This window comes from Erigeron canadensis, chromosome 8 (assembly GCF_010389155.1).
Source record: "Erigeron canadensis isolate Cc75 chromosome 8, C_canadensis_v1, whole genome shotgun sequence".
NCBI classification, from domain to species: domain Eukaryota; kingdom Viridiplantae; phylum Streptophyta; class Magnoliopsida; order Asterales; family Asteraceae; genus Erigeron; species Erigeron canadensis.
Window position 1 is genome coordinate 37,830,082 of NC_057768.1, and position 18,549 is coordinate 37,848,630.

The following is an 18,549-nucleotide window of genomic DNA, read 5'->3' on the forward strand; positions in this document are numbered from 1 at the left end:
GCAAGAAACGTCCGTTGACTTATTGAAGCAGTCAAGGAACGGCCAAGAAACGTTTCCAGGCACTCTCACGCGAGGGAATACCTAAATCCCTTAAACCTTGGCTCTGATACCAACTTGAAAGGACCAGACTCGATAAACCGAAAACATAAGAAAAAAAAAAATTTGTTTTACACCCCACTGCGCCGTAGTGGATATCCTCGCCCAGAACTGGAACATGCCCCACTGTGCCGCAGTGGGTTCGTTACATCTCCCACTGCGGCGCAGTGGGAAGAACCAAAATTGTTTCCGTGGGATTCCACTGGGCAAAGTCACCCCCACTGCGCCGCAGTGGACCACCTGACAGCAACCCTAAAACTCATTTCGACCATAAACAACTTGTAACCATCAAATTTCGAACCAACAGCTGCAAGACACTTTCTAGAGATTTATAACAACTTCATAGACACATTTTAAACACAATTACAACATAGTTTGATTCATAAATCCAAGATCAACCCTAACGGGTCATTTACCCGTTTTGGCAACGATATCGCCCAAATGCGACAATACCAACTTCCAAAAATTTTACAACTTGAGCATTTACATAAATGTTACCGAAACATGACTCCAAAACAAAATGTACCGTGAGCCAAAGGAGAGGGACAACTAGGTATCTACACTAAAAGATTGTCATCCATCCAAGAATGACCTAAATACCTTCAAGAACTTCCAACGGTTACTTCAAGCTCTAATTCAATTTTCTTCGAATCAACAACACTAGTTCCTTCTTCCGGAACTACCTATAAGAGTGTAAACAACTAAAATATAAGCAAAGGCTTAGTAAATATACTTGCATACATTTACGAATACGAAGGAGGGCATAGTACAAGGACTTTCACATGTAACCTATGGCATCGTCATGTCACATTTACATATTCACCTTGCACACAAACAATACATATATGGATCCATATAAGCTAAACAATCATAACAATCGGGATTCTTAGGCCCCGGAGGTTCTTAGGCCTCATATCACATCAACTATCGGGATTCTTAGGCCCTAGAGGTTCTTAGGCCTCATAAACAATGCCCCACACGGGCTTCATGCCAAATCAATTACCATGCTTGGAACATTCACATCTCATGGTAATTGACCCAACCTAAACATAAGGGTATGCAAATATACTCACCTCCTCCGCAACAAAACAATAACGCTAAATAGACAAGCACAAGCAGGCTTCAACCTATAATCATATCATAAAATGCATAAGCTTACATTCACAACTTGACTAGTTCAACCTAGCCCTTCTCAATCACTAGCCTTTCCTAAACCCAAAACCCAACCCATTTTTCATTGAGTTACTTTCATCTTTAACTATAGCATTAGGTAGTTCAACCAACAATTTTCATTCACAACTCAATAACTAGCAAAAAGATTCATCTTTTCTCATAACTTCAATTTATCACAAGAGTTTATCAATTTCATAATCAAACACATTATATAACTCAATGACGACTAGGTTAACTAGGAATGGGAAAAATTAGCCATAAATCATTTCTAGTAAAAGCCCCCAATTTGGTTCATCCATGAACCCTAATTTTAAAAGAAAAGATAAAGCTAAATTTGGGGAAATTCCTTACCTCAACAAGGAAGACAATTACTTAGGGTTTTTAATTCATAATTCCTTCCTCTTTTCTCTAAATTTTCGGCCACCACCAAAACCCACAACCCTAACTTTTGATTCTTGAATGGAGACTATAAGATGGTGATGTTAATACAATGATTTCTCTTTGAATTGGAAGAATTAAGCTTTTGATTTTGAAGAGAAGAGATGGAATTGCATGAAGATGTAGAGATGAAGAGAAGTGGAATATGACTCATAAGTCATATGGATGGCTGGCACTTTAAGGAGATGCCACGATCCATCCCACCTTTTTGTGGGTATTTTTCCGCTATCCGCTAAAGTTCCAACTAAATTAACCCCAAATCCAAAATTAAAATACTAGGAATTTAATTTAATGCCAAAACTATATAAAGGGGTTAATTTCTTTTACCTTAAAATCTTGGGATGTTACACACAACTACCACTAACAGCCGTCCCCCACCACCACACAATCGTCGCCACGAAAACCGCCGCATTGCGCGGGTAACACGCTAGTAAAAAAAATTAATAATACCGTTAACTAAACATAATTCGTCTTTTATACTAATATATATGTATTTTTACGTCAATTTACATCCCCAACTACAAGCTGGACTTTAGAATTACCAAGTGTGTATTGGGAGTTATTCTAAATTCCCCTTGTATCTGGAGGACTTAATTCACACATTTACACACATAATTAGTTAATTACAATATGTACATCATGAGATTGGGAGTTATTCTAAATTTCCCTTATATCTGGAGGACTTTTTTTACACATTTACACACATAATTAGTTAATTACAATATGTACATCATGAGTGATGGCGTATCCATATTATGTTACGAAGGGCCTGCCAAACAAACAAGTGTTAACCCGCAACGCTACGAAGGAACCTGCGTGGGAAAGACGCCCAGCTGGAAATAATACTCAAATAAAGAAGAGATTACCTAAATCTCTTCTTCCCTAAAATAAGGACGATCGGTTCCAACTAATTTAGGAAGATAAATCTATTCCTTTAATCATGGGAAAACCTATCTCCAAGGAAGTTTCCCACCCTATGGACTCTCCTTCCTATATAAGAGGAGACAAGATGGGACGAGAGACTTACTTACACTCCGGCTTTGATTGGCGTAAAGAGGCTTACACTCTATTTTCAGGGAACCGCTAATAATCAAAGCCACAAATTCCCCCATCAATCCCTAGCGCGATCCGGTGCACAAAACAGAAAGAATGATTTAATTTCACATCACTTAAATCTGTAACATGACAGAAAATGTCATCACGATAACATGAGTTGCTCCTATTCATAATTCATTCCTTTGCTTAGGTTGCGGAAACTTGTTTATCTAGTCATTGTCCAATCAGCAGATTAAAAATAGTTGTTACATCACATTACGTCGTGTCTCATGCTTTATTACACCAATCATTAGATTATATATATATATATATATATATATATATATATATATATAAAATAATATATAATATAATATAATATAATATAATTTTATCTCCGACACTTCATGCGATTTAATTCAACAATCGTTATCTTTCACGTTTTTATGACCAAATATTTAATCTATGTTAACATAATAAAATAATACAATAATTCAACATAGCCCTCCTGCTTTAGTTTATTCAATGATTAACACCTAATTCTATACACTTGCTTTTATGTTTATTATGTATATAATAATATAATTTAAGTTATTCATAGTATATCTATCTAAAACTCTTATAAAACAATAGTTAACTAAGCATTTTAAAACCTCTTGCAATCTAAAACTAATTTGAAAAATTGCCACATAAGATTTTATTCTATGTGTCAACTCCATATTTGTTTTTAAATAAACTATATATTTAGAAAACAAATGAACGTATATATGTTAAAATAAATAAATATATATATATTGTAAGATTCTAAGATCTTTTCATTAGATAAAATGATATTTTTTCTTTAGTTTAAAAAATCACGTCTATACCTAATGATATTTCATTATCTTTTTTATTCAACATTTATATGAGGTTCCTTTCGTTTTTTTATGGTGATTATATGAAAGTTTGCTCAGGCCGTTGGTTAGTTGGAACTCTCATCGCATTAATCATTAGTGACAATATTTAAAGTTTATAAGTTTTTTTATCACCACTAAATTATATTCATCTTATATGAGTTAAGAGCTTTGTATAATATCATAACTTTCTGAAAGAGTTATGTTAATTCTTTCGTTCATATCACTATGGAAATTATGTACAATTTTTGGTTTAATTCTTTTATCTTTTTTTGAATTTTATGATAATGGTTAATATAATCTCTTTTTCCTTTTGTTTTTTAACAATATAATTTTTCATTGTGATGATGAGAAAAATATTATGATGGTATACGAATAGTTTGTTCAAAACAAGTGTATGTAACAATTAGTTTAATGATTGGATAATGAATACGTTATTGCTAATTTAATTAAGTGAAACTAAATAGATTGTTCGTCCATATGTTTTTTTTACGATCATTATTGATCCATTCCATTAACACATTTGTTCACATATTAAACGTTTCATTAAATTTTTTTTAAGCAAGTTTAACTCAAATCTCACTTTATTGAGCACCTTTTTAAAACAGCCACACATCGTGCGGGTAAAAAAATCCTAGTATAAGTATATTCAATTATGCACATAACACTACAGCACATATAACTTGACAACCAATTTCTTCTTGTAAATACACATCAGCATGACTTGGATTTCCCTTGGCAAATGGCAACTAAGAAAACAAAGATTACTAGATAAGGCGTTTGTCCAACCTCTATGACTATTGACATTTTGGATTTGCCAATAATTTTTCAATATTGTTAGTTTCAACCTTCTAGAATCGTAAATATGTCAAAGGATCTTTCAAATATATTAACAAGGATTTTTTTAAGGACATTATATGGGGGATTTTGATAGTCACGCCGGTCATACGAATGTTAGGTTATTAAGGATAATTTAAAGTCATCTAAAATTCTATAAGTTACTATTTTCTTTTTTCTTTTTTTTTTTGCCAAAATACATAATGCCGATCAATACATACAATTTTCTTTAGCTAGTTGAAAGAGATAAATATTGTTTGCCGAGTAATGGTTGACTCAACGAAAAGTTATCTTAATTACGATACGAGATTATATGTCATTCTTTGTGTGTGGTCATGTGAGTTTCGTGGTATTAAAATATTTGGAACAGTCGTGGTTACACGTCATGTGTACGACTACTATTCTTATCCTATATAAGTATAATTCATTTCTTTTTGTTCAAAAAAATACTCAACAAATTCATTTCTCGACTTTACATTTTGTCACCCTAACTTATGTACTAACTTCCCTCAAACCCCCTTTGTGTTTTTACCTGCCCCCGTTTTCTTGCGTTGCTTAGCTTTATTAACTCTTAATAACTTATTACAAACAATTGACAAGTTTATTTGTTCTATTTCGTTGCTTATTTGCTTAGATTTTATTGTATAAAATAACCTAAAATAATATTTGACTGCTTAAAAATATCTACGTATCTAATTTATTAATCATCCGATGACATTTGAAGAAAGTTTTAAATGTACTAAATGAAAGAAATAAAAAAAAATTCTCCGTTGATCCTACAATACATCTACCGATATAAAATTTTTATCTTAATATAGGTGTTAGTTAAGACCAGTTTTTTTTTAACATAATAATTTTAATAAAATTATTAACACACATATATCTCTTAATCTTTAAAATAAGTACAAAATCTTCTTTTTATATCAATCACTTTTACATTAATAATCATAACGTTATCGTCACCACCGCCGCTACTTATGGTATCCCTCTCGTTGCATTTAATACATAATTACCTTGAGAAATAATAATTAATTTTATTATTAATTAAAGATGCAACAAATAAATGAATAAATGCATTTTAATGAAAAGTTTATAACTATAATAACTATTTTGGATATAACAATAATAATCATAAAACAGACAATAAAAGTGGAACTCGAAGTTCGAATTTGGACGATGTTTTGAAGAAAAATAACATAAAATGAAAATAAGAAAGTCAAAGAGAAGAAACGAGTAAAATTGTTTCAAAGCGAGCGGAAAAAACTCCATAAGTAAAGAAAGGACAATCAATTGACGTGTTTCTTCCATCTTTTATTTTACGTGCAATAAAGCGTAAAAATAGAAGCGAAATGTGTGGGTCAAAAGACACGATTTCCTTAAATTAATGGCATGCTAATCCTTACCCATTATTAAAAGACAAAAAAGATAAGAAACTTTTTTTTATTATAGAAAGACACAAAACGAATATTCCAATAGGAGATCCTTCCTACCGCCTGTCGCTGTCACGGTGACGGTGACGGTGAGGAACGAAATCGGAACCCCCATCACCCCCCCTCATATAAATACCATCACCAAATTCTTTTTCTTCCCACCAATTTTTCATCAAAAACCATAATCTAATATTATTAGTTCTCCTTCCTTAATTCTTTTAATCTTTTCATTTTTATTAATTATTAATTTGTAACATAACACAAAATGGCTGCTGTCAAGGCTGCTATACTTGTCTCCGACATGCCACATTTTGACCAAGTCAACGACACCTCCGCTGCCTCGTTGTCTCTTTACGCCACCCGTCTTCCTACTGGTTGGTATTCTTTCTTCACTTTTTGTTATATTTTGATGATTAATTAGTACAGAATGTAATTAACATATATACAGGATTGGATATGAGCAATAGTAACAATGGGCGGAAAGTGATGCCGAAATTCATGGTGGTGGGTCACCGTGGTCATGGTATGAATGTGTTACAGTCAACTGATAAGAGAATGAAAGCTTACAAAGAGAATTCAATTCTTTCCTTCAATAACGCTGCTAATCACCCACTTGATTACATTGAATTTGATGTTCAGGTATACTACTAATACTGTATATCATTTCTTTGAAAATGTTTGGTTTTTCTCGGTCTCCATATATTATACGAGTATAATATTTCCCACTTAATTATTATTCCGAGTACTATTTATGTATTTTTTTTTATAATTATTATATATAGAACTGAATTCTTTTCCTAAGGAAGTTATAATACTAGTTAATTAATGAAATATATCTGATCAAGTTTACCTGTTGTTTGGGGTCGAAACTGTGTCTCATGTTAAAACTATAGAAAACACGAAATGCATAAATCTTGGGTATGAAAACAAGAGCTGGAAAGTGAACACAAGAAATTGTGATCGGTTTTGTAGGTGACAAAAGACGACACCCCGGTCATTTTCCATGACGATTTCCTCCTCTCTGAAGACAATGTAAGTTTATTATTCTTTAACTCATTAATTAAATATATCACATTGTTTGTCAAACATTATAAACTTGGTAATGAATCTAGCTCGGAGGTTAAGATATTTAATTTGAACGAATTACTATTTCAGGGTACCGTAATTGAAAAGAGGATTACTGAGTTGACTTTGAATGAATTCTTTAGCTATGGTCCTCAGAGAGAAACAGGCCTCATTGGCAAATCTTTGCTGAGAAAATCCAATGGAAATATCGTCGGTTGGGACGTTGAAATTGACGATCATTTTTGTACTCTAGAAGAAGCATTCCAAAAAGTTAACCCTATTTTGGGATTCAACATTGAGTTGAAATTCGACGATCACGTTGTTTATGAACAAGAGTATCTCATTCATGTTCTTCAAGTCATTTTGAAGGTGACATATATTTAAAAGAGTCATATTTTTTTTTTTTATGTTGTTTGTTCAAATATTATGTTGGTTAAGTTTTGATTCTCGTTTAATTCAGGTGGTATATGGAAACGCCCAAGAAAGACCCATAATCTTTTCAACTTTCCAGCCTGATGTGGCCTTGCTAATGAAAAAACTTCAGAATACATACCCGGTTAGTCTTTATTCTCATTCTCTGTACTGGTGATCTTGGAGGTGGCAATATAGATCCTTCCTTATATGAGTAATTGGATCAATGTGGGTTGCTATCTCAATGGGTCAAAATTCATTGAAAATAATTTATTTAGAAAATTGGATTTATATATAACAACATGGTTTGTGTACTATTCGGTTACAATATTAAGCTCTAAACTGCTTTATATATAACAACCTAGTTTTTGTAATCATATACAATATGAAGTTTTAAACGGTTTTATATATAACAACCTTGTTTTTGTAATCATATGCAATATGAGATTATAAACAGACTAAAGTTCTTATTAGGTTGACCCCACCCCACCCATATTGCTCTTTTGACTTATTAACCAACCCGACTGTCACACCCATTTTATATCTTTAGATTCGCAAATAATGTTGACTAATTGGAAATGAATCGACAGGTGTACTTCTTGACGAACGGAGGAAATGAGATATTCAATGATGTGAGAATGAACTCATTAGAAGAAGCTAAAAAGCTGGCATTGGAAGGTGGATTGGATGGCATTGTTTCAGAAGTAAAGGGTGTTTTTAGAAACCCTTCTGTAGTAAGAGAGATTAACGAGTCTAATCTCTCCCTACTTACTTATGGCAAATTAAAGTAAGTTTTTTTTTAAAAGTCAAATGTTTACTGCTATTATTTGGTACTGTGTTAACTAACGGGTGCTAATGAAATGTGTTTGATTATATTCCAACAGTAATGTCCCTGAAGCCGTACATGTTCAATATCTTATGGGCATCGAGGGTGTGATTGTTGATTTAGTACAAGAAATCACCAGTGCAGTTAAGGCGTATAGTGATAGCAACAAGAAGACCATCATAGAAGGAGAGGAAGGAGGATTACAAGTGAAGGAGAAAACCAATAAGATTGAATTGCCGTTTCTGCTGAGCTTGATCTCCCAAGTTATTCAGCACTGAAACTCTGTACATTCGTTTCGGATAGTCCATTCTATACTAGCTTTTGGCCCGGTTCATTTTCATTTTTTATGTTTTCTTTTGTCAACATTCAATTAATTTTAAACTATTAGGGCTAAGGCTATGTGGGAAGTTAAGTAGAGTTTGGTAATTAGGATTAGTGAGAGTGGTGGAGTTCCATGTGTGATTTCTTGGATCTTCAACAGCAAGAAAAAAGGGGGGAGAGTGATCGATCATCACGATTCATGATCGTTGATACGAATTGTGTTGTACAAGCAGTTTCTGCCCCAAAAAAGGAATTCGAAATAACATAAAATTTTATTTACATGTTTGTGTGTTTTTCTCATGTTGATTATAAGTTCTCATATTCTTTGGGTCTCTGATTCTTTGATTGCAGTATCTATGCACTAGTAAACCAAAGTATTAATCCAAATGTATTGAGAACTAATAAACACACTTCATTTAAATGATAATAATATAAACATAGAGGTAAGTAATGTGTTCGTTTATAGAATATCTTGAATCATTTTCCAACATACTGTAATTGTGTTTTCTTTTTATAACAATGTGACACAAACAGTTTTCCATTGGCTGTTGGCTAATCTAAAGAATGTTACTTGCGAATGTAAGAAATGTGATAGAGCCAGAGAGGATAACATGTACACAAAATGACAAAATTATTTGAATAACGGGGGAAAGGAATAAAGGATCAATCAAGAGCCATTGGGCTCAATAAGGTCTGTTTGTAGCCCGCTTGACCATTATTGTTGGGCTTCCACTATAGTACGAACTATTAGGGACTTAGGGTCACTAATATGGTATAATTAATCACAAGTTTATTTAATTTGTTGGGTTGGTTTTTTGTTAATGTTGGGCTTAGTACTAAAAGTATTTCATTACTTCTTTTGGAATCAATTTTCATTTCATCTCATTCTTACATTACATGTACCGATGTACGTGTAGATAACGTCGTCTTAGGGATAAGGAAAGCAAATTTAGAGGTTGACATATGCACAATTGAAAAATGAGTATGCATGACAAATGAAATTTCGGTGGCTATGTTAGCCTGTTAGGTGTCAGTGTCATTGGTATTAAAACTATAATGTGTATTTTGTCAATCTATTTTGAGGTTTGCATTACAACGCAAAATGAACAAGAATTCATTTCTATTATTAGATTGATATTGATCTAATCAACTCAACGTAGGTGGGTTGATCAGGAGTATCTTATAAATTATATGTGGACCTTGGATGTGAATTTTTCCCCAAGTTCTCGGGTTCGAGTCTTGGGGATCTCATCTCAAGGTTTTTCATGAAGAGGGGGTTGGAGGTCCACCAAATCACTGGTTAAAATTGTCTCAAGCACATTTGAATTGAAACTAACTTTACAAAAACAAAAAAGGATTGATATTGATCTTGTGATGTTTAAAATAAATTACTCTTTCTGTTTTCTTTAATGCATGCACGTCTATTCTTCAGTTTCTCATCATTTAAAATAGGAAAATGATAATGACAACCCTAAGGGCTGTCACTAACAACATATTACATGTTTAAAAACTTGTACATTATATATTAAAAACCGCTCCCTGATTTTTCTAACAGCAAGGTACATATTTTAATGCACCCAATTAGTTTTTACTGACAACCCTAAAGGCTGTCACTAACAAAACCCTTTAAAATATTGGGTGTATTTATAAAAAAAAATAATATATGTGATACGTCAAAATAAAACTTGTAAATAAAAGTTTTCGAGGCCTAATCAAGTTACTGCTTGATGCATACATTAATAATATTGTTGATATATCATTATTTAAAGTGTTTAATTCCTGGATCATTCCGTAACTTCATGAGGCTTAATTGCACCATCAATTCGTTACTTGATTACATTACACTCTATCTTCTTCATTTTACACCTCACTTCACTTTCCTTTCTCAAGTTGGCCACCTCTAACAATTATCCTAACAACTACCAACAATTTATGGATGTTAGGTAACTTCAATGTCATGGATGATAATTTGTAATATACGAGATTCACTTGAGGTTGAAAAAATATCAGATAACGTCACATATAATACACCAGTAATCAATAAATAGATTGATATTTGGAAAATTGAGACTTTAAGGTATTTAAATCCGAGTGTGAGGAAGATATTTTCTGGCTGAAAACAAGGATTTTCTCAAAAATAATTGAGGTTTGTTCAAAACTGAAATTTGCTTGTAAGAAAAAAATATTGTTAGTGTCCAAATCTTTTGTTAAGAAAAACATAACACATGTTATTATGATTACTAAAAACTCAAGTTGATAAATTAACATGACCGGTCCTATCCTTTAAATAAGGAAAATGAAGAATAGAGAAAGGAAAGTCAAACATCCAAAAATTAAATCAAAGTCAAACTAAAAAGCTATGATAAACAATTAGTACGTATTTCTGAACATATGAAAAACAAATGCCAATATAATAACAATCTTGTTATCATTAAGTGTATCTGAATTAATAGTAATAAGTAGTAGTTAAGTATTAAGAATCTGTTTATCAATGTGGCCATATGTTATAATTAGTTTGAAGAGAATAACTACTGTAATACTATTTATTAAGAAGAAGGAATAGATGGATGATACTAATATGATATAGATAGTCAAACTTATAACACACCAAAATTAATTAATTATTAATCAACAAACACCACCGCTTTCTTTCTTCCTTTACCAAATTCCCACAACAACAAACTACCTTCTTCAAACACACACACATTCGCCGATCGATTTCCTTATAAATAAATAAATCTAGAATTTCTTTTTAGTTTTTTTCTAATTAACTGTTACAGCAGCTACAGATATACATATATAAAATCTACATATATAGGTATAGACTAAGATATATAGATATATACTTGTATGATTGTATCGATTTAGTGTTTGATTTGAGAATAATCAACAATAATAAATAGAAAAATGTTAGGAAAGCTAGGGCGAAAATTATCGATGCAGAAAAGTGATGTGAAAGATCATCACCAGTATCATCATCAGCCTTCTCCTTATATTGATGAGCTTGCTTTAGCTTCTAAGGTTACTTACATGATTTTATATATATATATATGTATCTAATGTTTTATTGTATGCACTGCAATCGTTGTCTCGATGTAATTGTATAGTCTGCTGTAAAAGTTGGGACGTGAAGTGGTTTTTGTGGTGTGCGATTCGCCTTCCGTGATTTATATCATTAGTGTAAATAAAGTGAATTAGGGTTTGATATTGATTATATGTGTGTAATGTTGTTGTTGATTTTTGAAATGTATTTGTGCAATGTGATTTGCTATATGCTTCTTTTTTTTTTAACAGGATATGCAAGATATGAGAAACTGTTATGATGGGTTATTATCTGCGGCTGCAGCAACGGCAAATAGTATATATGGTAAGTATTTGAGCTGGTTTTTGTTAAAATGTTGTAATTTTGCTGCATCTAGGTTAAGTTTAGCATAGTTGAGTATAATGGTATATATGGTAAGTATTACTTGGTTAGCAAGAAATATGCCATTTTTATGCTGCATAACGGTTAGGTTGAGCCTAGTGCCCTAATTAATTAGTAGACGGGCATTTGGAAAGTATTCCAAGTCCAATTATACTGGAATCAAGGAGGAACCTAATTTATGAGCAAATTTTATTCGTGAGGGTATTACAGTGGGTTGAGTCACTGTTAGTGGGACTGGCTACGTGAGCTTGGGCTTGGACTGGTCTGGCGTTGCCTGGTTGGGTTTGTCAGAAAATCAACCTTATTGAAAGACAAGGTTTAATCAAGCGAAATAGATGGTTTTTAGGAGTTATTTCCGTTAAGCTGAAATCAGCCTTCTATGATTTGATGCAGCTGAGAATCTAGCTCTAGTTATTTGGCGTATCATTTGAATTCCAGTTGTGATTAATGCTTGCATTTGGGGCTGCTGATGTGATTATGTTGACCTGCGAGAAAGAGTGTTCAGCGTCTAGAGTTATAGTATTGACATCAGAAGATAGTTTTAGTGTTGGCGTCACAAGATAGTTAGCGCATAATGTATGCGTATTCCCTTGGGAAGGAATGTTATCCATGGAAGAAGTAAGTGTATTTTCAGGACTTTCAAGAGCAGCGTCTAGAGTTTTATAGTATTGACATCAGAAGGTAGTTTTGATGTTGGCGTCACAAGATAGTTAGACCATAATGGAGGATGTATGCGTATGCCCTTGTAAGGAATGTTATACATGAAAGAAGTAAGTGTATCTTCAAGGCTTCCAAGAGCAGCGGCTATAGTTATATAGCGTTGACATCAGAAGATAATTATAGTGTTTGCGTCACAAGATAGTTAGCCCATAATGGAGGATGTAAATGTTAAACATGAAAGAATTAAATGTATCTCCTGGTCCCCAAGAGTAAAGATAAGTCTTAGATCTTAAACATACGGAATCTATAGTGTCGTTTTTCCAAGTTTGGACACCGGCGTCTCTTGTAAGACTTACACACCGACTTTTGTGTTGACTTTGCAGAAATACAATATGTCATAAATGCATAGTTTGCAAGCTGCACCAATGTAAAATTGTCATTTGTAAATCCATAGTTTGCTGTATCAATTTGTTATGCATCGTTTTACATTGAATGATTTTGTAAATCCTGACTATTGACCCAATAAATTCATTTGCAGACATGATGTTGTTTAACCCTAATAACTGTCAGTTCCCCATGATATCATATTTGGTTATGCAAATAAATAACTCTTAATGAATACTTATTCTTCAGAATTTTCGGAGTCACTAAATGAAATGGGCAACTGCTTGATGGAAAAAAACGTTGCAGATTCTGATCCTGAATGTGGTAATAAAAATTGTTTGATTGCTTTAAACATAATATCTTAAATTTTAGTATCCACAACTACAATTCTGATGTTTATTGTCTATGCACAAATGGTAACACACTTACACAGTAGTTCCACATCCCTTTATAAATTTTTTTAGTATAAGCTTTATTGACACATGTTTATTCTGTTCAGGAAAAGTGCTATCAACTTTAGGAAATATGCAATTGGAACTTCAGAAAATTGCTGATAGTTATGTATGCACCTTTTGTCTTATTGCTACTTAATAATTTCTTATATCAAGGATCAACCTCTCATAATCTTCTTATGATCAGCGTTCATATGTAATTGTGACGATTACCAATCCATCAGAGTCTCTTCTCAGTGAGCTACGGAAAGTGGAGGTCTGTCTTTTTGTTTTCACGTATAACGTTTACGAGTATTTGCTTTTATTATGCAAGTATTCTCGTATTATCAGCACTCAGCAATATTGTAGGGATGCTTATCTTTTTTTTTGCTCTGCTACTGGTACAGGAGATGAAACTTCAATGCGATGAAAAAAGGTGAAGTCCGTTTTTGTTGTATTGTATATGTGATCATTAAATGCTTATTAACTGAGTATTAATATCCAGAGAGGTGTATGAATACATGATGGCACAACACAGAGAGAAAGGAAAATTGAGAAATGGAAAAGTTGAAAGTTCAATTGCTCAAAAACTACAAGAAGCTCAAGAGGAATATGATGAAGTGACTAGATTATGTGTATTTCGTGTGAAATCGCTTAAGGAGGGACAATGTCGCAGTCTTTTAACACAAGCTGCTCGTCACCACGTTGCTCAGGTTTTACATTTTTCTCCCTAATGATCAGTTTATATGTCAGTATTTCTAAACTCTCGTCCTTAGAGGTGCACAAATGGGCCCAATGCTGTAGATTATTCCCTAATTTGGGAGTAAAAAGTGTCCACGTGGCAGGACTGCTCCCAAGCTTAGTGTTCTTTTTTGTCCTGGAATTATTAATAAAAGCCCAGTTGGGACCAGGAGAGGCTAGGCTCAAACCCGAAAGCCAAACCCAAGGCCAGGTAGGACAGGGCTTAAAGATACACTAGGGCTAATTTGTTTTGCTTATCATTTTTTAATTTGTATGTTATCTTGTTTTGTAGTTTTTGATCCCCTAAAGTGTTAATACTGTTAAGATAAATAATTGTGAAGTATACAGTAGCTATGTCTAAAAATTAACTAATATGTTTTTAAAGGAATGGAGGATTTATAAATATTTTGGGGTCTCATCCCATGTTCATTAAGTCCAGGTTCATTAAAGTCGGATCATTGTTGTCCTGTCATATAAATTCATTTCTTAATATCTTTTAATCAAGCAAACAATGCTAAATAAATCTTTTAAAACAATGGCCCAAAGGGCTAGCCACAACATAATAAACATTCTCCAAAATATTTAGGCCCTGTTCATACCCGTCTAGGATCATTGGGCTGACATTAGGCAGTTTTTTATAAGGCAGAAGTGGGCATAACAAAGACCAGGCTGGAAATTTTGTGCATCTCTAGGCCAAACGGTGGGACGAAATTTTGATCTTTTCCCCATTTCAATCCTTGGAAGCAGGTGAATTTCTTTCGCAAAGGACTTAAAGCTCTTGAAGCAGTTGAACCTTTCATAAGAAATGTCGCGGAAAAGAATCATATCGATTACCAACTCAGTGAACTACCTGATCGAGAGTCCCGTGGAGATGAACCTATGAGTGGCTATGAAAGTACCGATGATGGAGAATTGAGTTTTGATTACAAACAAAAGAAACAAGGACTCGATGATGATGGGAGCTCACCAAATCCAATGGAGGTAAAATTTGTGCATAAATTAGGCAACCCTTTTGTGCATGAGATGTTACATGTACATTTGATGATGTCTAATCTACTTGTATAGTTTTTAGTGCCTGTTCTTGATAGTTTATACAGTATCTGTATAAAAAGTTTCTATCTGTGTGTGGAATGTAGCCAACGATTGCTATAAGTAGTCATTATTATTGATATTATAATACTGTGAGATATCGTAAGTTGTAACTACCAGATGATGTTATAAATTAGGACTTTTGCTGCTTTGGTTATATGCATCTGGTACTGCAGTCATGTGTATACATTTATCAGTTTGATCTAAGAGAAGATTCTCAATGACTATATGATCCGTCTTTTAATGTCTACCTGGAATCCTGGATTGTACGAGACAATATGGTGTAAATTTATATCCCACAATATTTAACACCTTATTATTTTCCCAGTAAATTTCAGATAGAAGTGGTAAATGACATCCTAATTCTATGTTAGCCTTGTAGTCTAAAAATCTCGATAACATTTAGTTTTATTGCGTTTATGGCTTTTTTTATTTAACATAATCTTGTCATCTTTTGGCTTGTCTATATGTAGCTGTAACTTTACTTAACATGCATTATTTTTCCTTCTTTCAGTTGGACCAGGTAGATGTTCTATATCGTCAAGCTTCAAATTTAGAAGATTTGGAGGTAAGAAGATGATTAAATTTTATTTGGTTCTCCAAGTATATAAACTTATCACTTCTTATGAAGCGGGATTCGGCCATTGGCACTTATTCGCACTGCCAGTACTTTTTTAATAGATGAACGAACTCTTGCTTTAGGTTCTCATTTATTTTATATTACTATCATTATACCATCCTTGATTTCTGCAGATAAATATGAATAAACCCAAAGGGGAACAGCTTATTGGTAGACAAGCCAGAGTGAGCAGTTATTCTGCCCCACTATTTCCTGAAAAGCTTGGTACATCCGAGAGGCCAAAAGAAACCCAACCCCCACGAAAATTTTACTCCTATGTATTACCTCCCCCCATTGTGGATACCCGAAATCCAGTTTCAAGACCCTCTACATCCATTCCGCATTCCATTTCATCTCAAAATCTACAGCCACCATTGCCACCTGACCATGAGAAGCATTTAAGACGTACCGGTGATGATAACACATCAACATCTGCTTTGAGCTCAAAGGTCCAGTCATCAATAAAAGATGGTAGCGGTATTAATTCGTCCATACAGTTACCTGCTCCCACTGGAAGATTTTCCTTCTCACAGCGGGATAGTTATAGCAGAAATGATAGTAAAGCAGCCAAACGACAATCTTTTTCTGGCCCATTACCACCAAGCAAGCAATTTTCTTTTAAAATGGTATCTAATAATAGCGGGCCCATTACCCCTACTGAACTTCCTCAGCCGCCTTCTCGGGGACCAGTTTCCCAGCCAAATTTGTCAGCGAGTGTGCCCCGCAGTGTTTCTCCACCTCTTATATCTTCACCTAAAATAAGTGAGCTTCACGAGCTTCCTAGGCCCCCTGGTAGTTTACCCTTCTCGAAACCTGTTACTATTTCTAGTGGTTTGATTGGACATTCAGCACCTTTATTATCAAAAAATCAAGAGATCTCTCCACCGAATAAACGTCCTATGTCAACATCAACCTGTCCATCTCCTCTTCCACTTCCACCTTCAGTTGCTACAAAAAGCTTTTCCATACCCTCTGGTAACAATGAGACATGAAGAAGCAGCTTCTCGGAGACTTGCATCAGTTTTTTTTCCAGATATCAAGCTGATATCAACTGTTACAGAAGTAGCCTCTCATGTAGGCCCCATTAAAGGTACTTCAGAATGCTATGTGCTATTTATTTTCCATACATGTGGGCGTATTGACCTGTTTACGTATAGAAGTCAGTTTTGTGCTGTGTTTATTTCTGAATAGGTCAGACATAGAGAAATTAGTATGAGGGGAACCGGTCAATGACTCAATGGGTTTAACTGGTCATACAGGTTGCTATTAATTCTTAATAGATAGATCACTCTAAATCATTATGCTGAAACTATAGTGTAGTATTTGTAATTATAATTAACATGTTAGCTATTTAACCAAAATTTGGACACAAAATGGTGGTTAACCCATCCCACCCTGTTTTCAACTCATGACCCACCCATCCATAATGCAACCTCTATTATAAAACCATTATGTGTTCTGCAAGTTAAGTTACTTTAAATTGTTTTTGTAGAGAGTTTCAGTTTTGACTCGATGTCTGTTGAACCTATTTGAAGTTGCATGCTGTTAACATTTAAATCATTATGTGATATCACATGCTTGTTCTCAATGCTTGGGTTGTCATTCTTAATTTTTGTGGCTGCAGGTTGAAGCTGATTTCTAGACAGGCTTAAGCATATTCATTTAGGTTATTGCTTCTTTTTGTTTTTGCTCATCAGTAGAGGCTTGTAAATACATTGACGTAGTAGATGTGCATAAAACTCCCAAATATTATGGATTTTGGTCGACAACTTGTTTTGTCTTGTTCACAAGTAGCTGTATTTTCTATACCTAATATCTAACAGAACAATCTTCATTGACATATCTTTTGGTATTTTGTTCCTCTTCTGTTTTAGCGGGTTGTTAGTTCTTATTAGTAGTTTATTAACAATGTATGGCTGTTTCTTGGTTATAAGGAAAGGACATTTTCAATGCACAGGTTAACTGATTAAATAGTTCTTATTAGTAGTTTATTAACAATGTATGGCTGTTTCTTGGTTACAAGGAAAGGACATTTTCAATGCACAGGTTAACTGATTAAAGGATGACAATTATCAATTATGGGTCTATTGGTATGTCTGATGAGAACATGAAAGCAAAGCTAGTTATGATAAAATTTTCTTTCAAATGAGAGGATACTGCCGCTTGTAGAAAACACCTGTTAGTTTCCTGGTCATTTGGAATGAAACATGCAAATGTACATAAAAGGTGATTGCTTGTAATTATAATCGTAAGTCTTGTACACTAAGATTTTCTAAGCTGGTGTTGGTTTAAAAAATGAGCGTTTTGACAGAAAATGACCATGAGAGGCTGACCAAAAAAATTGTAGAAAGAAAACCCATTTATCACAATGTGTTTCCTCTGTATTCTAGTATTCCTAAATCTATCAAACAAAAACATCTAACTCTTAACAGGAAATGCTATTTATATACATGTAATATGTGTGAAATATATACACGAGGGAGATAATTAAATTCCATAATCCAATCTGAATGCGTAAATTGCATGGGTATGTATAAGAATATTTTTGAATCAATGTTATATATCATTCAATGGGCGATGCAATTGAGTACGAATGTATCGAGCCTTGTTAAATCATTTAAATTTGGATTCTATAAATCTATAATGGAACCCTAACCGAGTTGTCAAGTGGATGCA

General features: G+C 33.6%; 2 protein-coding genes across 2 annotated transcripts; both read left to right on the forward strand.

The window, feature by feature from the left end:
• The first annotated feature begins 5,925 nt into the window (after nt 1–5,925).
• On the forward strand, nt 5,926–8,804 carry LOC122578919 (glycerophosphodiester phosphodiesterase GDPD2-like). The gene is made up of 7 exons (XM_043750971.1): nt 5,926–6,276; nt 6,351–6,541; nt 6,875–6,934; nt 7,058–7,336; nt 7,428–7,523; nt 7,969–8,165; nt 8,263–8,804. The coding sequence occupies exons 1-7, from the start codon at nt 6,168–6,170 to the stop codon at nt 8,480–8,482; spliced, it is 1,152 nt and encodes a 383-aa protein (XP_043606906.1). The 5' UTR covers nt 5,926–6,167; the 3' UTR covers nt 8,483–8,804.
• Nucleotides 8,805–11,296: 2,492 nt separating this feature from the next.
• LOC122579561 (uncharacterized protein At2g33490-like) lies at nt 11,297–17,725 on the forward strand. The gene is made up of 11 exons (XM_043751749.1): nt 11,297–11,546; nt 11,820–11,892; nt 13,243–13,317; nt 13,493–13,554; nt 13,633–13,701; nt 13,832–13,860; nt 13,930–14,137; nt 14,913–15,146; nt 15,769–15,822; nt 16,008–16,963; nt 17,498–17,725. Exons 1-10 carry the CDS (start codon nt 11,433–11,435, stop codon nt 16,863–16,865), a joined length of 1,776 nt encoding a protein of 591 aa, XP_043607684.1. The 5' UTR covers nt 11,297–11,432; the 3' UTR covers nt 16,866–16,963; nt 17,498–17,725.
• Nucleotides 17,726–18,549: the final 824 nt, after the last annotated feature.

Excerpts from the sequence above, each read along its gene's own strand:
- LOC122578919 (XM_043750971.1), top strand. The coding sequence starts at position 6,168 with ATGGCTGCTGTCAAGGCTGCTATACTTGTCTCCGACATGCCACATTTT. Across the intron at positions 6,277-6,350 it reads CGCCACCCGTCTTCCTACTG|GATTGGATATGAGCAATAGT; the intron begins GTTGGTATTCTT and ends ACATATATACAG. Across the intron at positions 6,935-7,057 it reads TCCTCCTCTCTGAAGACAAT|GGTACCGTAATTGAAAAGAG; the intron begins GTAAGTTTATTA and ends TTACTATTTCAG.
- LOC122579561 (XM_043751749.1), top strand. The coding sequence starts at position 11,433 with ATGTTAGGAAAGCTAGGGCGAAAATTATCGATGCAGAAAAGTGATGTG. Across the intron at positions 14,138-14,912 it reads CTCGTCACCACGTTGCTCAG|GTGAATTTCTTTCGCAAAGG; the intron begins GTTTTACATTTT and ends CCTTGGAAGCAG. Across the intron at positions 15,823-16,007 it reads CAAATTTAGAAGATTTGGAG|ATAAATATGAATAAACCCAA; the intron begins GTAAGAAGATGA and ends TGATTTCTGCAG.